At 44.7% G+C, this 25,754-nt stretch overlaps 1 protein-coding gene across 1 annotated transcript; it reads left to right on the top strand.

Annotated features, from left to right (window-relative positions):
• The first annotated feature begins 695 nt into the window (after positions 1 to 695).
• Positions 696 to 23,940, top strand: LOC311114316 (RING finger protein 44-like). The gene is made up of 11 exons (XM_084189579.1): positions 696 to 1,070; positions 5,775 to 5,960; positions 6,687 to 6,921; positions 7,922 to 8,041; positions 12,978 to 13,151; positions 14,603 to 14,770; positions 17,707 to 17,816; positions 18,012 to 18,099; positions 19,319 to 19,440; positions 23,477 to 23,576; positions 23,783 to 23,940. The coding sequence occupies exons 2-11, from the start codon at positions 5,854 to 5,856 to the stop codon at positions 23,843 to 23,845; spliced, it is 1,287 nt and encodes a 428-aa protein (XP_084045705.1). The 5' UTR covers positions 696 to 1,070; positions 5,775 to 5,853; the 3' UTR covers positions 23,846 to 23,940.
• Positions 23,941 to 25,754: the final 1,814 nt, after the last annotated feature.

The following is a 25,754-nucleotide window of genomic DNA, read 5'->3' as shown; positions in this document are numbered from 1 at the left end:
GGATAAAATGTAGCTGTAAAGCGTAATTGGTGTCGGGCACGCCTCCTGTTTGTGATTGGTGCAGGTAGCTTAGTGGTTAAGAGCGATGTGCCAGGAACCGAAAGGTCGCTGGTTCTAATCCCCGAGCCGACTAGGTGAAAAATCTGTCGATGTGCCCTTAAGCAAGGCACTTAACCCTAATTGCTCCTGTAAGTCGCTCTGGATAAGAGCGTCTGCTAAATGACTAAAATGTAATGTAAAATGTGTTTCTAACAGTAGCGCAGGAGAGAGGTGTGGTTTCGGGCACGCCTCCTGTTTGTGATTGGTGTTTCTAACAGTAACGCAGGAGAGAGGTGTGGTTTCGGGCACGCCTCCTATTTGTGATTGGTGTTTCTAACAGTAACGCAGGAGAGAGGTGTGGCTTCGGGCACGCCTCCTGTTTGTGATTGGTGTTTCTAACAGTAACGCAGGAGAGAGGTGTGGTTGCGGGCACGCCTCCTGTTTGTGATTGGTGTTTCTAACAGTAACGCAGGAGAGAGGTGTGGTTTCGGGCACGCCTCCTGTTTGTGATTGGTGTTTCTAACAGTAACGCAGGAGAGAGGTGTGGTTGCGGGCACGCCTCCTGTTTGTGATTGGTGTTTCTAACAGTAACGCAGGAGAGAGGTGTGGCTTCATCACAACAAGCTACTACAACCGTTGTTATTATTCCTCGGTGACAACACGCGAAGGAATGCTGGCAATTACATTTATCGGAATTAATCATTCTAAACGAAGTCGTTATTATACGCCAGTTATAGAAAAACAATATACCCGTTTCTAGATTTTTTTTTTTTTTTTAAGACTGATGGATGGACTATGCAATAACGTTAGCTAGCCAAATAGGCTATCTACTAGCATAACAACACAGCCAGCTAACGATATCTGCCTGCTAGCTAGCGAACAACGATATCTGCCTTGTCGTTGCAACTGAAACTTCAGACACCAAGGGCACCTGTCAAACTTGAAAACGACAGCATTTGCACTCCCCACCTCATAGCTAAAATAACCTCAGTCCATGCATCCCTCTTCTTCTGAGTTGAGACTAAAAGCAAGTAAGCTGAAGATGGCTAGCTAGTTCTGCATGCACAGTTAGCTGAAAGGAAAATATGATTAGCTAGCTAGTTAACTGTAGCTAACCTGCCTACAGTTACCTAGCGCGCTAATTTTATGCATTTAGCTATTGATGATAGCTAGCATATTTGCGAAATATGATTGAAAAGCTTGAGATTCTTTTGTGCATGTGATGCACACTGCAAAAATGTGGTTGACGGTATACGGCTACCTTGGCTTATATAACGGCTGGCTAGCGCCTGTGTCCATTGCAAGCAATGCCTTTGTGCTTTTTGAGGCTAAATGCTTTAGCATCATTGCATATCAGCCATGCAACTTGCAATTAAAATAGAAGTGTAACGTTAGATGCTTTATCGTTGCATGGTTGTCTTATTGAAACGTTAAACAAATCTATTATTGCTACTTATTTAGCTAGCTAACTCCTCGTCCTTTGTTGTTGCTTTGTTTCTGTCTGAGCACTTGGCTTTCCTTGTTTTTGTTTCAGTTAGCTACAGCGCCCCCTACTAACAAACTGATGACGTCCAACAGTTCTTTGGCTGCGTTTTATACAGGCAGCCCAATTTAATGTTTTATTTTTTGTTACTAATTGGTCTTTTGACAAATCACATCAGCTCTGAAAAAGATCTGGTGTGAAAAAATTGGACTTGATCAAAAAAGGACCAATTAGTGGAAAAAATATCAGAATGGGCTGTCTGTGTAAACGCATTGCACCTTGCACATTTCGTTAGATAGCTATATGTTTATATTTAAGTCATTTAGCAGATGCCTTTATCTAGAGCGACTTACAGTTAGTACAGTATTCTTTTTCAGTCTGATAGAAAATTAATTACATCTTAAAGGCCCAGTGCAGCCAAATTCAGTTTTTCCTGTGTTTTTAATCTCATATTGTACAACAGCTGATGAAACTAACACTGTACAAGTGTGCCAAATTTTGATCTGTGTAATTTCCTGATAGTTGCTGGTTGAAAATCTAATCTGCACAGGACCTTCTAATCAGCAGGTTTGCATGGGCGTGAGTTTCTGCTTTCCATGGTGACATCACCATGTGGTAAATTGGTTAATAGATCAATAACAAAGAATAGCAAAATTCTTGCTTGGGCAAATAGTTTTTTAGCAATCTATTACAGTAAGGTACTAAATTGTTACCCAGAAATGAGTTGATATAAACTCAGCAAAAAAAGAAACGTCCTCTCACTGTCAACAGCGTTTATTTTCAGCAAACTTAACTTGTGTAAATATTTGTATGAACATAAGATTCAACAACAGAGACATATAAACTGAACAAGTTCCACAGACATGTGACTAACAGAAATTGAATATTGTGTCTCTGAACAAAGGGGGGGTCAAAATCAAAAGTAACAGTCAGTATCTGGTGTGGCCACCAGCTGCATTAAGTACTGCAGTGCATCTCCTCCTCATGGACTGCACCAGATTTGCTAGTTCTTGCTGTGAGATGTTACTCCACTATTCCACCAAGGCACCCGCAAGTTCCCAGACATTTCTGGGGGGAATGGCCCTAGCCCTCACCCTCCGATCCAACAGGTCCCAGACGTGCTCAATAGGATTGAGATACAGGCTCTTTGCTGGCCATGGCAGAACACTGACATTCCTGTCTTGCAGGAAATCATGCACAGAACGAGCAGTATGGCTGGTGGCATTGTCATGCTGGAGGGTCATGTCAGGATGAGCCTGCAGGAAGGGTACCACATGAGGGAGGAGGATGTCTTCCCTGTAACGCATAGCGTTGAGATTGCCTGCAATGACAACAAGCTCAGTCCGATGATGCTGTGACACACCGCCCCAGACCATGACGGACCCTCCACCTCCAAATCGCCAGTCCTGTCTGGTCCAGCGACGGTGGGTTTGTGCCCATAGGCGACGTTGTTGCCGGTGATGTCTGGTGAGGACCTGCCTTACAATAGGCCTACAAGCCCTCAGTCCAGCCTCTCTCAGCCTATTGCGGACAGTCTGAGCACTCATGGAGGGATTGTGCGTTCCTGGTGTAACTCGGGCAGTTGTTGTTGCCATCCTGTACCTGTCCCGCAGGTGTGATGTTCGGATGTACCGATCCTGTGCAGGTGTTGTTACACGTGGTCTGCCACTGTGAGGACGATCAGCTGTCTGTCCTGTCTCCCTGTAGCGCTGTCTTAGGCGTCTCACAGTACGGACATTGCAATTTATTGCCCTGGCCACATCTGCAGTCCTCATGCCTCCTTGCAGCATGCCTAAGGCACGTTCACGCAGATGAGCAGGGACCCTTGGCATCTTTCTTTTGGTGTTTTTCAGAGTCAGTAGAAAGGCCTCTTTAGTGTCCTAAGTTTTCATAACTGTGACCTTAATTGCCTACCGTCTGTAAGCTGTTAGTGTCTTAACGACCGTTCCACAGTTGCATGTTCATTAATTGTTTATGGTTCATTGAACAAGCATGGGAAACAGTGTTTAAACCCTGTACAATGAAGATCTGTGAAGTTAATCTGATTTTTACGAATTATCTTTGAAAGACCGGGTCCTTTTTTTGCTGAGTTTATTACAGTAAGATATATATATATATATATATATATATATATATATATATATATATATATATATATATATTATATAACAGTAAGGTACTTAATTGTTACCCAGAAATGATTCGATATATATATATATATATATATATACACTACATGACGAAAAGTATGTGGACACCTGCTCATCGAACATCTCATTCCAAAATCATGGGCATTAATATGGAGTTGGTCCCCCCCTTTGCTGCTATAACAGCCTCCACTCTTCTGGGAAGGCTTTCCACTAGATGTTGGAACATTGCTGCGGGGACTTGCTTCTATTCAGCCACAAGAGCAATAATGAGGTTGGGCACTGATGTTGGGAGATTAGGCCTGGCTCGCAGTCAGCATTCCAATTCATCCCAAAGGTATTTGATGGGGTTGAGGTCAGGGCTCTGTGCAGGCCAGTCAAGTTCTTCCACACCGATCCCGACAAACTATTTCTGTATGGACCTTGCTTTGTGCATGGGGGCATTGTCATGCTGAAACAGGAAAGGGCCTTCCCCAAACTGTTGCCACAAAGTTGGAAGCACAGAATCGTCTAGAATGTCGTTGTCTGCTGTAGCGTTAAGATTTCCCTTCACTGGAACTAAGGGGCCTAGCCCGAACCATGAAAAACAGCCCCAGACCATTATTCCTCCTCCACCAAACTTTACAGTTGGCACTGCATTGGGGCAGGTCGCGTTCTCCTGGCATCGGCCAAACCCAGATTCGTCCGTCAGACTGCCAGGCAGAGAACACATTTCCGTTGCTCCAGAGTCCAATGGTGGCAAGCGTTACAATGCTTGGCATTGCGCATGGTGATCTTAGGCTTGTGTGCGGCTGCTCAGCCATGGAAACCCATTTAATGAAGCTCCCGACGAACAGTTCTTGTGCTGACACTGATTTTATACACCTGTCGGGTGTGGCTGAAATAGCCGAATCCACTAATTTGAAGGGGTGTCCACATACTTTTGTGTATATACAGTGTATTCGGGAAAGTATTCAGACCCCTTCCCCTTTTCCACATTTTGTTATGTTACAGCTTTATTCTAAAATAGATTAAATAAATTAAGTCCTCATCAATCTACAAACAATACCCCATAATGACACAGCGAAAACAGGTTTTTAGACATTTTTAGCAAATATATAAAAAAAAAAAAACGGATGCCTTATTTACATAAGTATTCAGACCCTTTGCTATGAGACTCGAAATTGAGCTCGGGTGCATCCAGTTTCCATTGATCATCCTTGAGATGTTTCTACAACTTGATTGGAGTCAACCTGTGGTAAATTCAATTGATTGGACATTATTTGGAAAGGCACACACCTGTCTAAATAAGGTCCCACAGTTGACAGTGCATGTCAGAGCAAAAACCAAGCCATGAGGTTGAAGGAATTGTCCGTAGAGCTCCGAGACAGGATTGTGTCGAGGCACAGATCTGGGGAAGGGTACCAAAAAATGTCTGCAGCATTGAAGGTCCCCAAGAACACAGTGGTCTCCATCATTCTTAAATGGAAGAAGTTTGGAACCACCAAGACTCTTCCTAGAGCTGGCCGCCCGGCCAAACTGAGCAATCTGGGGAGAAGGGCCTTGGTCAGGGAGGTAACCAAGAACCCGATGGGCACTTTGACAGAGCTCCAGAGTTCCTCTGTGGAGATGGGAGAACCTTCCAGAAGGACAACCATCTCTGCAGCACTCTACCAATTAGGCCTTTTATGGAGAGACCTGAAAATAGCTGTGCAGCAACGCTCCCCATCCAACCTGACAGAGCTTAAGAGGATCTCCAAAGAAGAATGGGAGAAACTCCCCAAATACAGGTGTGCCAAGCTTGTAGCGTCATACACAAGAAGACTCAAGGCTGTAATTGCTGCCAAATGTGCTTCAACAAAGTGCTGAGTAAAGGGTCTGAATACTTATGTAAATGTGATATTTGAGTTTTAAACAGTTTTTGCTTTGTCATCATGGGGTATTGTGTGTAGATTGAGAAAAAAATAAAATCAATCAATTTTAGAATAAGGCTGTAACGTAACAAAGTGGAAAAAGTCAAGGCGTCTGAATAGTTTATATTCATACATTTCAAATCAACCTCAGTTTTGAATATCCAGGCTAGTTTGTGAGCGTGGTTAGGTAGCTAATGGTGTTTTTATTTTCAGGGTAAAGACAGAGGTTAGAAGGCACAAGTGAAGGCCTCCTCTTCCAGAGTGTGACTCGTCGGTCCCCACGACGTCACCAATGCGACCATGGGAAATAGCAGTGACTAGGCGGCCACCAACAGCCCCCTTGAACCAGAGGAGGTTCCCAGGAGAGCCCTGTGACACCCCAGTGCACCTCAGGAGAAGGTGAATACTACTGCCTTAGTACACGGATGTGTTCCAAATGGCACCCTATTCAGCACACTACTATAGGCCCTGGTCAAAAGTAATGCACTATAAAGGAAAGAGGATGCCATTTGGGACGCAGAGCCCTTTGTTTTGAATCAACTGTCATCGTGGGATGATGGGCCATCCATCCTGTGGTTTCCTGAATAGTATGGTCTGGTCTACTACATAGGGTTTAGTATTCAAGGATTAACTGGCCAGACAGCACTTCTTTCAATGGATTTGATACACTATTGTCCCAGTTTACATGAACTGAAGAATAGCAGAATTAACATTTGTAAAAAAGAAAACGGTTGTATAAAAAAAATTATGACAATTGTCTAAGTATATCCTAAACAGCTCATGTTAATTGTCTATGCGTGGTATCCTTGATGTTTCATGGTGTGCTTGATGTTCCAGCCCCAAAAATACAAAAAGGCGACCATCATGTCTTTTGGATTCTAGCTGTCGTTTGGGGGGCCTTTTTTCCCACTGACCTTCTCTAACCTGTGATGTTCATAAACATGTTTAATGTAATCTAAGTATACCCTAAACAGATCATTTCATACACTTATTTTTTAATGCATGGCGTGCCTGATGTTTCATGGTATGCCTGATGTTTCATGGTATGCCTGATGTTTCATGGTATGCCTGATGTTTCATGGTATGCCTGATGTTTCATGGTGTGCTTACGTGATGTTCCCGCAGCCCGCCAGTGAGACGACAGTGGGGGAGCCGAGACCGACCGGTAGCACGGCAGAACGCCCTGCTCCAGGATGAGAACTTCCACCGCCCTCTCTTCTCCCAGCAACGTCAGCAGGTTCCTTTAGATGAGGCCAGACAGTACAGCCACTCCAGTGCACCGCCACGCATGCTGCACCCTGCCGCACACCCCCCACCTCAGCATCAACAGACCCCCATCATGGTGGATCTACACGACCAGGTACACCGCTGTAGTAGTGGGGACACACAAAATAATGGGTACCCTATTCCCTTTGGGACCTGGTCCTTCCATTACTTTCACAGTGGATGTTGTAGTCTAGCAAATTGAAATTCACACTGTTTTAAGATCTGGGCCAGTTGGGTGTTATTTATGTCTGTTAGGCTCTATGGGACCGTGAGCTCTAATGTACCGTGAGCTCTAATGTACTGTGAGCTCTAATGTACCGTGAGCTCTAATGTACTGTGAGCTCTAATGTACCGTGAGCTCTAATGTACCATGAGCTCTAATGTACCATGAGCTCTAATGTACCGTGAGCTCTAATGTACTGTGAGCTCTAATGTACCGTGAGCTCTAATGTACAGTGAGCTCTAATGTACAGTGAGCTCTAATCTACCGTGAGCTCTATGATATTGTGAGCTCTATGATATTGTGAGCTCTAATGTACAGTGAGCTCTATGATACTGTGAGCTCTAATGTACCGTGAGCTCTATGATACTGTGAGCTCTATGGTACTGTGAGCTCTATGATACTGTGAGCTCTAATGTACCGTGAGCTCTAATGTACTGTGAGCTCTATTGTATAGTGAGCTCTAATGTACCGTGAGCTCTAATGTACCGTGAGCTCTATGATAATGTGAGCTCTAATGTACTGTGAGCTCTATGATACTGTGAGCTCTAATGTACCGTGAGCTCTATGGTACTGTGAGCTCTAATGTACCGTGAGCTCTAATCTACCGTGAGCTCTATGATACTGTGAGCTCTAATGTACTGTGAGCTCTATGGGACTGTGAGCTCTAATGTACTGTGAGCTCTATGATACTGTGAGCTCTAATGTACCGTGAGCTCTATGATACCGTGAGCTTTGGAGAAAGAAAAATAGAACCTTTGTGTATATGATACATAGAACAGTCTTCAAAATGAGACATTGACTATATGTTGCATTTTGTCTTTTGAAGTTGTTTGGAAATTGACTAAATCACTGTTTTCTCTCTTGTACCAAGATGCATCAGGGATCCGTTCCAATCTCTTACACTGTTACCACGGTGACGACACACGGTTTCCCCATCCACACCGGGCAACCTCTCCCAGGGTGCAACAGTCAGCAGCTCCCAGCATGTTCGGTAATGTTCAGCGGACAGCTCTCTCTGCTCTGCTGCCTTCCTCCTCCTGTGAGTTTGAAAAGGAAGAGCTGGAATGTCAGTGACGTCCATGTTACCAACACATCATACCACTGTCAATACACTGCTACCAACACATCATACCACTGTCAATACACTGCTACCAACACACCATACCACTGTCAATACACTGCTACCAACACATCATACCACTGTTAATACACTGCTACCAACACATCATACCACTGTTAATACACTGCCACCAACACATCATACCACTGTTAGTACACTGCTACCAACACACCATACCACTGTTAATACACTGCTACCAACACATCATACCACTGTTAATACACTGCTACCAACACACCATACCACTGTCAATACACTGCTACCAACACATCATACCACTGTTAATACACTGCTACCAACACACCATACCACTGTTAATACACTGCTACCAACACATCATACCACTGTTAATACAATGCTACCAACACATCATACCACTGTCAATACACTGCTACCAACACACCATACCACTGTTAATACACTGCTACCAACACATCATACCACTGTTAATACACTGCTACCAACACATCATACCACTGTAATACACTGCCACCAACACATCATACCACTGTTAGTACACTGCTACCAACACATCATACCACTGTTAGTACACTGCTACCAACACACCATACCACTGTTAGTACACTGGTACCAACACATCATACCACTGTCAATACACTGCTACCAACACATCATACCACTGTCAATACACTGCTACCAACACACCATACCACTGTCAATACACTGCTACCAACACATCATACCACTGTCAATACACTGCTACCAACACATCATACCACTGTTAGTACACTGCTACCAACACACCATACCACTGTTAATACACTGCTACCAACACATCATACCACTGTTAATACACTGCTACCAACACATCATACCACTGTTAGTACACTGGTACCAACACACCATACCACTGTTAGTACACTGGTACCAACACACCATACCACTGTTAGTACACTGGTACCAACACACCATACCACTGTTAGTACACTGGTACCAACACACCATACCACTGTTAGTACACTGGTACCAACACACCATACCACTGTTAATACACTGCTACCAACACATCATACCACTGTTAATACACTGGTACCAACACACCATACCACTGTTAATACACTGCTACCAACACACCATACCACTGTCAATACACTGCTACCAACACATCATACCACTGTTAATACACTGCTACCAACACATCATACCACTGTTAGTACACTGCTACCAACACACCATACCACTGTTAATACACTGCTACCAACACATCATACCACTGTTAATACACTGCTACCAACACATCATACCACTGTCAATACACTGCTACCAACACATCATACCACTGTCAATACACTGCTACCAACACACCATACCACTGTCAATACACTGCTACCAACACATCATACCACTGTCAATACACTGCTACCAACACATCATACCACTGTTAATACACTGCCACCAACACATCATACCACTGTTAGTACACTGCTACCAACACATCATACCACTGTCAATACACTGCTACCAACACATCATACCACTGTTAATACATTGCTACCAACACACCATACCTCTGTTAATACACTGCTACCAACACACCATACCACTGTTAATACACTGCTACCAACACATCATACCACTGTTAATACATTGCTACCAACACACCATACCTCTGTTAATACACTGCTACCAACACATCATACCACTGTCAATACACTGCTACCAACACATCATACCACTGTCAATACACTGGTACCAACACACCATACCACTGTTAATACACTGGTACCAACACATCATACCACTGTTAATACACTGGTACCAACACATCATACCACTCCAGCCACACTAGCTAGTACACTTCTGCAGCACACCATACCACTACCACCCAAGGGTTGGAACCGGTTCAGGGGGAACAGAACCAAATAAACGGAAAATAACAACATTATTTGAGGAACAGAACCCAAAACGAAAGTGATCTACACTGTTCCGGAACAGAACCGTTATTTTAAAAGCATGGGAACCGGTTAATAACGTTATTTTACGTTCCAGGCATATTTTTTTTTTTGGGGGGGGGGTTCCACAAAAATCACAACAAATGGCCAATGCAAAGCCCTCACTGTCACTTATTCCAGCGTCTGCCTGCCAGCTGGACATCTTTGCCAGTGGGTGTGTGTAGGCCACCTGCCCCTCCCCTCTTAAGCCTAGGTTACTGTAACCTAGGTTACTGTAGCCTAGGTTACTGTAGCCTACTGACGACGTTACAAGTGTAATTCAGAAATTGGGGAGAGATGTATAATTAGAGAAGAATGGATTTACTTTTTCAATGCTAGTTAAGGATAGTATAGTTATCACGTTTCACATCGCACTTATTAACTACAAGAAGGTAAGACGTGTTTTAAATTGTAGTGCTGCTCTGCACACACAAGCTTGTTAGCTAGCTAGCGAACGTTTGCTCTGGTCCAACGTTAAACCAACTCGGAAGTTCAAAGGTCCTTCATGGAAGCCGGTGGTCCACCGTAGGTATAATTCTGTGGACCTAATTCAGATGATGCATGTGATAACAAGATGCCCAGCGCTTCAAGGCAAGCTTCCTCCTCTGTCGCTCTCTCCTCCAGTTGCATATCTCACCCTAGACTGTGACTGACAGCACAGTGTGTATGTGTCTTTTCATTATGGTTAAACCATGCTTTTACGGCAAAATACAATTAGCTCTTAACGACTTTCCTATACAGCTGACCCGCTCCACAGCAAGCTGCTCTATCTTCACTGACTGGTGACGTCATTTAATGTTGAGATACATTTTATATTTCAGAGGTTTCAAAAAGAACAGAAAGAAACGATCTAAACCAGTACTTTTATTTGGGTTCGAACCGGTTCAGAACTTTATTTTGCTGGTTGGAACAGTGGAACCGAACAAAAAAAAAAAAAGGTTATTTTCAGAACGAAACGATTGGAAAATAATTTCGGTTCCAACCCCTGCTACAAACACACCATACCACTACCAACACACCATACCACTACCAACACACCATACCACCACCAACACACCATCCCACCACCAACACACCATACCACTACCAACACACCATAACACTACCAACACACCATACCACCACCAACACACCATACCACTACCAACACACCATACCACCACCAACACACCATACCACCACCAACACACCATACCACCACCAACACACCATACCAACACACCATACCACTACCAACAAACCATACCACCACACCATACCACTACCAACACACCATACCACCACCAACACACCATACCACCACCAACACACCATACCACTACCAACACACCATACCACTACCAACACACCATACCACTACCAACACACCATACCACCACCAACACACCATACCACCACCAACACACCATACCACCACCAACACACCATACCACTACCAACACGCCATACCACCACCAACACACCATACCACCACCAACACACCATACCACCACACCATACCACTACCACCACACCATACCACTACCAACACACCATACCACCACCAACACACCATACCACCACCAACACACCATACCACCACACCATACCACCACACCATACCACTACCAACAGACCATACCACTACCAACACACCATACCACCACCAACACACCATACCACCACACCATACCACCACCAACACACCATACCACTACCAACACACCATACCACTACCAACACACCATACCACTACCAACACACCATACCACCACCAACACACCATACCACTACCAACACACCATACCACTACCAACACACCATACCACCACCAACACACCATACCACCACCAACACACCATACCACCACCAACACACCATACCACCACCAACACACCATACCACCACACCATACCACTACCACCACACCATACCACTACCAATACACCATACCACCACCAACACACCATACCACTACCAACACACCATACCACCACCAACACACCATACCACCACCAACACACCATACCACCACCAACACACCATACCACTACCAACACACCATACCACTACCAACACACCATACCACCACCAACACACCATCCCACCACCAACACACCATACCACTACCAACACACCATACCACTACCAACACACCATACCACCACCAACACACCATACCACTACCAACACACCATACCACCACCAACACACCATTCCACCACCAACACACCATACCAACACACCATACCACTACCAATACACCATACCACCACCAACACACCATACCACCACCAACACACCATACCACTACCAACACACCATACCACTACCAACACACCATACCACCACCAACACACCATACCACCACCAACACACCATACCACTACCACCACACCATACCACCACCAATACACCATACCACCACCAATACACCATACCACCACCAACACTTCTTCTTTCTTAAGCTGTTTAGCAGCACGATCTTTGCTAATACTTTTGACGTCATTGCATCTGTGCTTTGGACATATTCCCTCCTGCTCATGTGTTTGTGTAGAGTAAGGATTGGCCGTGTTTGGCTAGTAATACCCATAGATCGCTTATAATCCATAGAAGATTATTTCTTACTGCTTTGACTTATGTTGAATTGGTTTCTTGAGGACGGTCCTGCCAGTCTTGTTCCGTATGGTTAACCACAGTTTATTATTGTCATTTGTTATTAATAGTGTGTCTCTCTCCCCCTCTCTCTCTCTCTCTCTCTCTCTCTCTCTCTCTCTCTCTCTCTCTCTCTCTGTCTCTCTGTCTCTCTCTCTGTCTCTCTCTCTCTGTCTCTGTCTCTCTGTCTCTCTGTCTCTCTCTCTGTCTCTCTCTTCTAGCTCATCCAAGCCTGTACAATGCAGCATTTGCCGGTGTCTTACCAAGCCTTCCCACCGCTGATCTCCAGGGAGCATTTTATACTGCACCCCAACCCCCCGGGGCCCCCCCACCAGCCTCCTCACCTTACTCCTCTCAGCCAGTTCCTCCCTCTCCAGAGGCAGCACACACGCATGGTGAGTGCCCTCTTGAGTCCCAAATGGAACCCTACACAGTGCACTACTGTCATGAGAATGTCTATCTCTAATTCAACCTAAGCTTGAATCATTACCAGAGGTTGTAAGGCTCTGGTTTTAATCATAAATGATTCAAGGTCCACAACCAGCAAGAATGATCTGTATTTTTATTCATGGAGAGCTCTGGCGCCAAAACCCATACACTCCTGTTTTATAGCCCTTGACACACAAAGGCCCTTTGCTCCGCCCACCTTTAGGAGGCTTTCTTAAACAGTTTCCACCTTTCTCCTTCACCCTGGAATGTTTAGTCCCGCCCCCCTCTGTTAGTGGGTTGCCACTACATTATAACTCTAACACCGTTCACACATTTATACTGTATTTGGGGTGAAATCCTTTAGTCATTAAGCTTAAAATACAAATTAATCTATCAACTACCTTGACCAGGGCCCATAAGGTTCTGGTCAAAGGTAATAATAATTTATGAATTTTTTTTTTTTTATAGCGCTATTCATTACATTAAAAATAAATAATCTCAAAGCGCTTTAAAGTAATAAAAAAAATACATGCAATTTAGAAAAACCAACATCATGATGGACAGTCATTAGAAAGTTCATGGCTTGGAGTGGTCATCCTGAGGGAGGTGGTCAAGCAGGGAGAGAAAGTCTGGAGGCAGGCAGGCAGCGCGGTCTCATCAAGGTGTCTCGCCGTCTCTGGCTTTTCCATAGTAGGAGCCCAGCCACTGCAGACCATGGACTCTGTAGTAGGTATCTAGCTAGCTACTCCTTCACTACTACCAACATAAAGTAACGTATTGCACTATTGAAGGCGGGGGGGGGGGGGGGGCAAACGTTTTGGCTAAAAGGCAACATCAAGATTTGTTTAAACCATTTGTTTAATCTATTTTAAATTCAGGCTGTAACACAACATCTGGGAAAAAGTCAAGGGGTGTGAATACTTTCTGAAGGCAGTGTAGGTCCATTACAATTTCTACTTTAATAAATAAATAATATGCCATTTAGCAGACGCTTTTATCCAAAGCGACTTACTTTCTATCAAGAGTGTTTTTCAACCCCCAGTCTTTATTAATTGTACTCGTGCGGGCCGTAGTTTGCCTTATGTAGGGAACAGGGTGTCATTTGGGACGGAGCCCTGTCCGTTACGAATAACATTTAGACGTACGCCTCGTCTTCTAAGACACATACACAGTAGTTGATCCACATGAATAAAATAAAAAAAAAAGTGATGAGTCGCCTAGGATTTAAGTTAGAATGTATGAACCAAATACTTGTATTGTTTTCAGTGGTACTTTCTGAATGCACAGTCTGTATAGGAGTTGATCCACTGACTGTTTAGTTCTCTCTCTCTCTCTCCCTCCCTCTCCCTCTCTCTCCCTCCCTCTCCCTCCCTCTCTCTCCCTCCCTCTCCCTCTCCCTCTCCCGTCGGTCGGCCAGCCTCTCCAGAGGGTAGAGAATGAGGTGGATCTCAGGGGGGACCAGCACCCATTAGGAACGTTCTCTTACCCTCCCTCGAGCCACCACCACCCACCAGCGATGCCTCCCTCTGTCCCCCTCCAGTACCTCCCTCAGGATCCTCTGCACCAGGAGATGCCCTTCTCAGTGGTAAGACTTTACCTGACACCTGCCGATCCCCAGTGGTAAGACCTTACCTGACACCTGCCGATCCCCAGGGGTAAGACCTTACCTGACACCTGCCGATCCCCAGGGGTAAGGCTTTACCTGACACCTGCCGATCCCCAGGGGTAAGACTTTACCTGACACCTGCCGATCCCCAGGGGTAAGACTTTACATCATAGAGCTAGCTAGCTGAACCAGTGTCTGATTGAAACTCCCATTCACCAGCAACTATCGTCATTACTCCCGTTACGGCCGGTATGTACTTCCAAAAAAAGGTCTAAATAAAAGTTACATGCAACCGAAAAAAGGCCTCTTCATTCAGCATCTCCAATGTGTTGAGCTGTTGTAGACTTCCGACCTGTGCATGGCAGTAAGGTTAGTGCTATCCGGGATCCTTGGGACGTGAGGGATTTATACTGAACAAAAATATAAGTGCTGGTCCCATCTTTCATGAGCTGAAATAAAAGATCCCAGAAATGTTCCATATGCACAAAAAGCTTATCTCAAATGTTGTGCACAAATTTGTTTACATCCCTGTTAGTGAACATTTCTCCTTTGCCAAGATAATCCATCCACCTGACAGGTGTGGCATATCAAGAAGCTGATTAAATAGCATGACCAGGAGGGGTGCTCATGAGTATTTCTGTCTGTAATAAAGCCCTTTTGTAGGGGAAAACTCATTCTGATTGGCTGGGCCTGGCTCCCAAGTGGGTGGGCCTATGCCCGCTAAGGCCCGCCCATAGCTGCGCCCCTGGCCAGTCATGTGAAATTCATAGATTAGGGCCTAATGAATTTATTTAAATTGACTGATATCCTTAAATGAACTGTAACTCAGCAAAATCTTTGAAATTATTGCATGTTGTGTTTTATATTTTTGTACAGTACATTGGAGGTGCCGAATAGGAAATTTTTTCAGCCGCTTGGACATTTTTATTGAGACCTTTTTTGGAAGTACATGCCGGCCGTGACTGCAGTTAATTACGATAGTGTATTTTTACCTTATTAAAGGGATAGTTCAGGATTTTGGCCATTAGGCCTTTTGTCTACTTCACCAGAGTCAGATGAACTTGTGGACACCATTTTTATGTCTCCATCCAGTATGAAGGAAGTTAGAGGTAGATATTAGTGCTGAGCGATTAACCTACTTTTAGTTTTTTTTTTTTTTGGGGGGGGGGGGGTTATTAAACAACTAATTGACGGACGTCGGTTCAATTACTTGAATTCCATTTTGTTTTTTTTGTTTTTTTTGTGAGCCCAACGCGCCGTTTCTCTAGAGAGGAAATCAAATCATTCACGAGAGAAATCAAGTCGAACTATGGGAGTTGTAGTTTTCATTTAAACAAATATTCAACCTACCTGCAGAAACGTGGTAATGAACTACAATGACCATAATCAGAAACGTGGTAATGAACTACAATGACCATAATCAGAAACGTGGTAATGAACTACAATGACCATAATCAGAAACGTGGTAATGAACTACAATGACCATAATCAGAAACGTGGTAATGAACTACAATGACCATAATCAGAAACGTGGTAATTAACTACAATGACCATAATCAGAAACGTGGTAATGAACTACAATGACCATAATCAGAAACGTGGTAATTAACTACAATGACCATAATCAGAAACGTGGTAATGAACTACAATGACCATAATCAGAAACGTGGTAATGAACTACAATGACCATAATCAGAAACGTGGTAATGAACTACAATGACCATAATCAGAAACGTGGTAATGAACTACAATGACCATAATCAGAAACGTGGTAATGAACTACAATGACCATAATCAGAAACGTGGTAATGAACTACAATGACCATAATCAGAAACGTGGTAATGAACTACAATGACCATAATCAGTGCGCCAGTGCGCCAGGAAGAGGCGAAGCGAGAGGTTTCACTCGCCTCAAATCGATCCAAAATAAGCCCAATGCGTTTCTACTGACTTATTTTGGACACCAGCCTTCCCGCTCCCATTATTAGGGCATAGACATGAGCATCTCCTCGTTGGTATACAGATCTCAGTCCGGATACACTTTTACGCCTGCTACGTTAGGTTAGATACACACAGACCGCAAGGACCGCATGAGAGAGGAAATGTGCACAACACGATGGTGAGAGGGACAGAGACAGTTCCTGAAAGTATATGCCTTATCTACTTTAAAGAACTAGTCAAATGATTTAGTCAGGCATTTCTGCAGCATACTTAGGGAGGGTAGCTAAATAGGATGACTAAAGACGGGACAGTACGGGGAGCACAGAGATGACATTTAGATGGTCTGGCTGGCTGACTGCTATTGCCTGAGCAGAGATGAGATGACGACTTTAAGGAATGGAAAATAATACATTCGTCAAATAAAAACGAGGTAATGTACACAACTGAAATATTGTATTATTTCATAGTAATTTCCTATGTTCCTATTGATGTCTACCCAATATGGACCTGACAGAGCCAATGGAATATTTTCAATGTTTTTGCAATTGAATGTTCACTGTTTTTTTTTGGTAAAACTTTAACTAGCATCACTTCACACAGCAAGCATAGCATAGAGCTAGCCAACCCTTCCCAGTGGTAAGGCTTTAGCTAGCTCTATGCTATGCTTGCTGTGTGAAGTGATGCTAGCTAAAGCCTTCCCAGTGGTAAGGCTTTAGCTAGCTCTATGCTATGCTTGCTGTGTGAAGTGATGCTAGCTAAAGCCTTCCCAGTGGTAAGGCTTTAGCTAGCTCTATGCTATGCTTGCTGTGTGAAGTGATGCTAACTAAAGCCTTACCACTGGGAAGGGTTCAGATTGTAGAACTAGCTAAAGCTACAGAACTAGCGTAATTCCCATTTAAATAACCAGTCACTTCCATAGGATATTTCACCCCCACCATGTTAACAGCTACGTCTCTCTCTGTCTCCTGTTCAGCCATACCCCCACATGCTGCCGCGGCGTGTCAACGGCCACAGGTACCGGTTACAGCAGCCCCCACCTCCGCCCCCACCACCCTACTACCCAGGCTTCCTGCCGTACTTCCTGTGAGTATGAAATGAAATAAAGAACGAAATGATACAGGTACTTTACAAAGTGCTTTTCAATGACCCGAAGTCGTTCAGGACCTAAAATCGTACAAGGTGAGGTGCTAACGTAACTGAACATACCCTCAATACATTGCCTTTTTCCACATCCTTATTTTAGTCTGGGTGATGTGTGACCGTTGTGTCTCTGTGCAGGTCGATGCTTCCTGTGCCTCCTACAGCAGTGGGACCAGCCATCAGTCTGGACCTGGACGTAGATGATGTGGAGATGGAGAACTATGAGGTGAGAGGACCAGGTCATCAATACACTTACCAAACACACTGTGTGTTTCTCTGTGTGTTTCTCTGTGTGTTTCTCTGTGTGTTTCTTTCTGTGTGTTTCTCTGTGTGTTTCTCTGTGTGTTTCTCTGTGCGTTTCTCTGTGCGTTTCTGTGTGTTTCTCTGTGCGTTTCTCTGTGTGTTTCTCTGTGTGTTTCTCTGTGTGTTTCTTTCTGTGTGTTTCTCTGTGTGTTTCTTTCTGTGTGTTTCTTTCTGTGTGTTTCTCTGTGTGTTTCTCTGTGTGTTTCTCTGTGTGTTTCTCTGTGTGTTTCTCTGTGCGTTTCTCTGTGCGTTTCTCTGTGCGTTTCTCTGTGTGTTTCTCTGTGTGTTTCTCTGTGCGTTTCTCTGTGCGTTTCTCTGTGTGTTTCTCTGTGTGTTTCTTTCTGTGTGTTTCTCTGTGTGTTTCTCTGTGTGTTTCTTTCTGTGTGTTTCTCTGTGTGTTTCTCTGTGTGTTTCTTTCTGTGTGTTTCTTTCTGTGTGTTTCTCTGTGTGTTTCTCTGTGTGTTTCTTTCTGTGTGTTTCTTTCTGTGTGTTTCTTTCTGTGTGTTTCTCTGTGTGTTTCTTTCTGTGTCTGTGTGTTTCTGTGTTTTGTACCTGCACATGTATTATATATTGGGGCCAGTTGTTTTGGATGTTTTTTTTTGTTGTTTTTTTTTAAACCTGTATTTCCAGCATTATCCACTAGGTTTGCTGCAGGTAGAAAATACTAGGAAATTGACTTTAGCTAGAACACAATCCAATCAATGTGTGGTTGTGCGCGAGTGTTTGGTGGGGAGGGGGGGGGATCCCCTAGGCCAGGGGAGGCGGAGCTCTATGAATCTTAATGGGGAAAATTCTATTAATTGGCACAGAATACTATTAATTGGCACGGAATACTATTAATTGGCAGGGAATACTATTAATTGGCACGGAATACTATTTGTAGATCAGTGATTCTACACCTCACTTTGCTCAAGCTGATCCTCTCCAGCAGACTCGGAAGTTGTAGTTAAAAAATCAATCAGGCATTGATTGATTGATTGATTTGGAGACAGCTTGTGTCAATTAAATACAATTTCCTTGGATTTTCTACCTGCAGCAAACCTAGTGGATAATGCTGGAAATTTACCGGTCAATAAAAATGTAAATAAACCAAAACAACTGGCCCTAAATATATTGGTCTCTCTCACCCTCTCGTCCCTCAGGCATTACTGAACCTGGCTGAGAGGCTAGGAGAGGCTAAACCACGAGGAATCACCAAGGCAGACATTGAGCAGCTTCCATCCTACAGGTTCAACCTCGACAACCATCAATCTGAACAAACGCTGTAAGATAAGCTTCCTCTATCTCTCTATCTATCTGGCTGGCTGGCTGGCTGGCTGGCTGGCTGGCTGTACAGTATTTTACTATATACCGGTATTTATGCACTGACCGGTTTGGGTTTTTACTTTAATTTCTATAACGGTATTTCAATATTTGGTTTGTTAAATGTGATCTGCATCTCCAGCGCGTGTAATGTCTGTTTTTTTAGTTTACTCTGTTTGCTACTGGAGTCGTCTTTCTCCCTCTCCTTCTGGTGCATGCTGCTAACCACAGCAAGCCCCGCCCCATGTCACACCAAGCCCCGCCCCATGTCACACCAAGCCCCGCCCCCTGTCAACCAAGCCCCACCCCCTGTCACACCAAGCCCACCCCCTGTCACACCAAAGCCCCGCCCCCTGTCACACCAAAGCCCCGCCCCCTGTCACACCAAAGCCCCGCCCCCTGTCACACCAGGCCCCACCCCCTGTCACACCAAGCCCCGCCCCCTGTCACACCAAGCCCCGCCCCCGGTCAACCAAGCCCCACCCCCTGTCACACCAAGCCCCACCCCCTTACACACCAAGCCCCGCCCCCTGTCACACCAAGCCCCACCCCCTGTCACACTGCTGCTAACAACAGCAAACCACAGAATTTACGCTTGGATCAGAATCGACTTTATAATCATTGGCCAGTACGGATAATTAAAAGTTAAGTCCAAAATCCCTATCTCCCTCCATGGCTAATTTAGGAAAGGGATGATTTTAACTAGCTAGCCACCGGAGGACAACACAACGAGATGCAACAATTCAAGTTTTTTCCTGTCAATAATTACGTTTGGCTTCTGATGTAATTGGTCTGAAGACAAATCAAAACTTGCTTCCCTTGACATATTTTCCCTTGACTTGAAGAAAATGTATATACATTTTTTTCTTGGTAAAATTTTTTGGGGAAGCCTGGCTTCCCTTGGCATCCATGAATACACACCACTGGTTATTATAAAAGTGTAAAGTCATCAAGCTGACTCTAAATCGATTGCTTGAATCAGATTAATATTATTAATTTGATACCGTTGATTTTGTCATACGCGCCTGTCCGTCGCAGGATTTATAACGCTGTTGTCGTTTTTCAAAGTCAAAAGACAATTAGCGGCGCACTCTGTATAAAAGTCGCTGGCCACAAACTAATACACAGATTTGACAGTCAAGCTATCACTCAAACGAAAGCCAACCCCCTGTCACTTTTTAGAACAACCTGTGGAGAGATGATTCGTTGAAATTATCCTGACAAAAAAGTGTATTGTTTCCTATTTCGTATTGGGCCATCTACCGTAAACATTGTACCACAAGGAGATTAGTTGATAAATGGCTACTACAGTGAATTCGGAAAGTATTCAGACCCCTTGACTTTTTGTTCTATTACAGCCTTATTCTAAAATTGACAATAACAGAACTTACAGTTGATCGGGGCAGCTCTAGCAGGGCAGAAATTTGATGAACTGACTGTCGGCATCCTATGACGGTACCACGTTGAAAGTCACTGAGCTCTTCAGTAAGGCCAATGTTTTGTCTATGGGGATTGCGTGGCTGCGTGCTCGAGCAACGCGTGTGGCTGAAATAGCAGAATCCACTAATTTGAAGGGGTGTCCACATACTTTTCTATATACAGTGTATTCGGAAAGTATTCAGACCCCTTCCTTTTTTCCAAATTTTGTTACGTTACAGCTTTATTCTAAAATAGATTAAATAAATAAATAAATCCTCATTAATCTAAACACAGTACCCCATAATGACACAGCGAAAACAGGTTTTTAATAATTTTTGCAAATGTATCATAAATAAACAGATACCTTATTTAAGTATTCAGACCCTTTAATATGAGACTCGAAATTGAGCTCAGGTGCATCCTGTTTCCATTGATCATCCTTGATTGGAGTCCACCTGTGGTAAATTCAATTGATTGGACATGATTTGGAAAGGCACACACCTGTCTATATAAAGTCCCACAGTTGACAGTGCATGTCAGAGCAAAAACCAAGCCATGAGGTCGAAGGAATTGTCCGTAGAGCTTCAAGACAGGATTGTGTCGAGGCACAGATCTGGGGAAGGGTACCAAAAAATGTCTGCAGCATTGAAGGTCCCCAAGAACACAGTGGCCTCCATCATTCTTAAATGGAAGAAGTTTAGAACCACCAAAACTCTTCCTTGAGCTGGCCGCCCGGCCAAACTGAGCAATCTGGGGAGAAGGGCCTTGGTCAGGGAGGTAACCAAGAACCCGATGGTCACTGTGACAGAGCTCCAGAGTTCCTCTGTGGAGATGGGAGAACTTTCCAGAAGAACAACCATCTCTGCAGCACTCCACCAATCAGGCCTTTATGTTAGAGTGGCCAGATGGAAGCCACTCCTCAGTAAAAAGGCACATGACAGCCGGCTTGGAGTTTGCCAAAAGGCACTTAAAGGATTCTCAGACCATGAGAAACAAGATTCTCTGGTCTGATGAAACCAAGATTGAACTCTTTGGCCTGAATGCCAAGCGTCACAACTGGAGGAAACAAGGCACCATCCCTACGGTGAAGCATGGTGGTGGCAGCATCATGCTCTGGGTACTGGGAGACTAGTCAGGATCGAGGGAAAGATGAACGGAGCAAAGTACAGAGAGATCCTTGATGAAAACCTGCTCCAGAGCACTCAGGACCTCAGACTGGGGTGAAGGTTAACCTTCCAACAGGACAACGAACCTAAGCACACAGCCAAGACAACGCAGGAGTGGCTTCGGGACAAGTCACTGAATGTCCTTGAGTGGCTCAGCCAGAGCCCGGACAGGATCTGCAGAGAAGAATGGGAGAAACTCCCCAAATACAGGCGTGCCAAGCTTGTAGCATCATACCCAAGAAGACTCGAGGCTGTAATCGCTGCCAAAGGTGCTTCAACAAAGTACTGATTAAAGGGTCTGAATACTTATGTAAATGTAATATTTCCGTGTTTAATTTTTTCTAAATTAGTTAAAATGTCTTAACCTGTTATTTCAGCATATTGATTATGAATTTGGACATTTTAAAACTGGTGTTTTGACACTCAGTTATATATAAATAATACATGACAACAGGATAGCAGCAACAGTTTTAGGAATATAAATGGTAGTTGTAGCAATTTTTCTACATAATCAGGTAAATGACTAAATGAACCCAAAAACATTCTATGATTTTATTGATTTTGATATTAGTGAAATTGTGAAAATGAGTTTGTCCTGGCTAGTCAGAGCACACGTAGCTAGCTAATACAGCCTAATGCCAGTGATGGTGTAGGACTAGCTAGCTAATACAGCCTAATGCCAGTGATGGTGTAGGACTAGCTAGCTAATACAGCCTAATGCCAGTGATGGTGTAGGACTAGCTAGCTAATACAGCCTAATGCCAGTGATGGTGTAGGACTAGCTAGCTAATACAGCCTAATGCCAGTGATGGTGTAGGACTAGCTAGCTAATACAGCCTAATGCCAGTGATGGTGTAGGACTAGCTAGCTAATACAGCCTAATGCCAGTGATGGTGTAGGACTAGGTCAGCGTGTTGTTGGTGCAACGGTATCTTCTAAATCCCAGAGGAATGGGCGAAGCGGAAATATGTTCGCTAGCTACATGAAAGTAAGAAAACAACATGTAATGTAACATCTAATGAGGGTCCCCTGGAAAAGACTAACCAACACTTTGGTTCCTACCCTGTCAATCATTCCTCCCTGGCTTATTCATTCGTTGTCATGTCAAACAACAACGTATTCAAGGTGCAGCCCACTATAATCCATGATTCCAACCGTTCACCAGTTAACTAGGCCTAGAGTTTTTGCTACCATGCTGCGTGGCACAGTGTGGACATGATAACAAAAGTGCAGGAAATGCAGACATTTTGTGAAAATGCTGAAGTTGTATTGAACGGTATAAAACAATAGGAAACCCTTATGTGTTGCCACCCCAGGGTCATGAACTACTCATGAAGCGTATTTACAACTTGTATTATTCAAAAACATCAAATAATGTCATACTTCTGTGTAATGCTCAGGTCTGTCTTCCAGGTGTGTCGTGTGCTTTAGTGACTTTGAGTGTAGGCAGCTACTGAGAGTATTACCCTGCAACCACGAGTTCCACGCTAAGTGTGTCGACAAATGGTTAAAGGTAAGCTGATGTCATCCGTCGTTAACTCTTAGAGTACGTCCCAAATGGCACCCTATTCCTTATATAGTGCACTACTTTAGACCAGAGCCCTATGGCCCTAAGTAGTGTTCTATATAGGGCGTAGGGTGCCATTTGGGACGCTGACTTCACCTTAATGCGATGGACAGGTTAACACCTCTTTTTGTTCCGTTTTGTCTTTCTCCCAGACCAATCGCACTTGTCCAATCTGCCGGGCGGACGCGTCAGAGGTGCACCGCGAGGTGGAGTGAGTGACACCCAGGCTTTTGAGGTCTTTGATTGGAAAGCAGCACAAAACTAAACCCACAGTCTGTCTGTCTTAGCGCCAGCCTCAGCCTGCCTGTGTCCTTCGCCCCCCCCCCCCCCCCCCCCCCCACCACTCCTACCCTGCTTGCGTCCTGCGGCCCCCCCACCACCACTCCTACCACCTACCCTGCTTGCGTCCTGCGGCCCCCCCACCACCACTCCTACCACCTACCCTGCTTGCGTCCTGCGGCCCCCCCACCACCACTCCTACCACCTACCCTGCTTGCGTCCTGCGGCCCCCCCACCACCACTCCTACCACCTACCCTGCTTGCGTCCTACGGCCCCCCCACCCCCACTCCTACCACCTACCCTGCTTGCGTCCCCCCCCCACCATTCCTGCTCCACCTCAACAACAATAAGCAATCTAATATTGTATGTTTGGAGCCCCTCCCTCGGTCGTACCTCTGCTGTTCTTCTACTGCTGTGTCTGATGAAAAGCTACAGCCTACTACAACCTCATAGTCCCGTCTGTCTGTCTGTCTGCCTGTCTGTCTGTCTGTCTGTCTGTCTGGGATATCCAATGATCCACCTCCTCGTTCTGCTCCTCTGCCTGCCCCAGTGTGGCAGATTCCAAAGATGTGACCTACCATATGTTGTTGTTGTTGTTGTTGTCGTTGGGCTTTTACGTTTACAAGGTTTTTACTTTTTGTTATCTTGTGGTTTTGGTTAGTTCTTTGTGACAGATGGGAGTTGGAGCTGCCTGCATGGGAGATGGTGATGACGGTGGGTGGGGGGGACGGGGGGGCCTGGTGGAGCGGAGAGAGGGAGAGAGGCGTCACACGTTGTTCAATCAGCAGACCAATAATAGGAATACTTCAACACGGTTAAAACTGTAGGAGACTAGATCATTCCGCTGGCTTGGAGGAGAAGCCTGGCTGACTGACCATCATAGATGCATGTTTGTGTAGGCGACTGATGGGCAAAGTGACCTGTTAATAATGTATGTTTCGCAATAATGTGTTGATGATTTCAATAGTTCTATCTCTTTTTGGTCGTTTTCTTGTTCAATCTGCTATTGTGAAAGTAAGACTTGCTGTGGTTAAAATAAGCCTGAGGTTATGGACTCATCTGGCACTGAGAATGATGGAAGTGATGCACCGTCACCGACCTGTCGGGTATATATTCCCTCCTCCTCCCTGCCCTGTTACTCCACACTGTGATACACAACTGACTGGATGGAGGAAGAGGAGGAGAGCTGTGGAGTTTACCTTGTTGTTCTGGTGAAGGGGAGGGTCCTCGGAGAGAGGAGAGGAGAGGAGGGGAGGGGACAAAGCACTGCCTCTCTGTGAAGCCATCTGCCCTTTCTGCAAATGACCACATCCATCCTCCTCGCCAGCCTTGGCCCTCTGGAAAACCAGTGCCGGCTGGATCCCAGGCAGTGCTGAGGGGTTTGCATAGACTGTTGATTCAGACTAGCAATATTTTAATCAAGCTTCGACATTTTAAAGGAAGTAACAACACGCAAACCAACAAAAACAAGGAATGTTGTCTCACCCAGAGAGAGAGAGAGAGGGGGGGGGGGGAGAGCCTTGTCTCACCCAGAGAGAGAGAGAGAGAGGGGGGAGCCTTGTCTCACCCAGAGAGGGAGGTGAGGTGTGTCTGCTGCATCGGTGAGGGGGACAGGAGGGGGCCTTCACTACCCCAGCATCACCCACACTGACTGACTGCTGCTGTGGAGCCTGCTGCAGAAAGCAATATGTGCAATGACTGATTGTTTTAAAGTGGACATTTGTCTTCCTTTTTTTTGGAAGAACCAGGCTTTTATCTGTTTGTGAGCCAAATATTCAATATTATATATACTCTATCAAGATTTCAGATCTGCCTTCTCAAGACCTTGACAAGCACAAACCTAC

Source organism: Coregonus lavaretus (assembly GCF_964263955.1).
Source record: "Coregonus lavaretus genome assembly, contig: HAP1_SCAFFOLD_646, whole genome shotgun sequence".
Taxonomy (NCBI): Eukaryota; Metazoa; Chordata; class Actinopteri; order Salmoniformes; family Salmonidae; genus Coregonus; species Coregonus lavaretus.
Note: the sequence above shows the minus strand (reverse complement) of the source record. Positions and strands in the feature narration are given on the sequence as shown.

What these genes read in the sequence shown, in the direction of transcription:
- LOC311114316 (XM_084189579.1), top strand. Translation starts at nt 5,854, where the DNA reads ATGCGACCATGGGAAATAGCAGTGACTAGGCGGCCACCAACAGCCCCC. An exon ending in AGGAGATGCCCTTCTCAGTG is followed by an intron (nt 14,771 to 17,706) that starts GTAAGACTTTAC and finishes TCTCCTGTTCAG; the next exon opens with CCATACCCCCACATGCTGCC. An exon ending in GTGTCGACAAATGGTTAAAG is followed by an intron (nt 23,577 to 23,782) that starts GTAAGCTGATGT and finishes TCTTTCTCCCAG; the next exon opens with ACCAATCGCACTTGTCCAAT.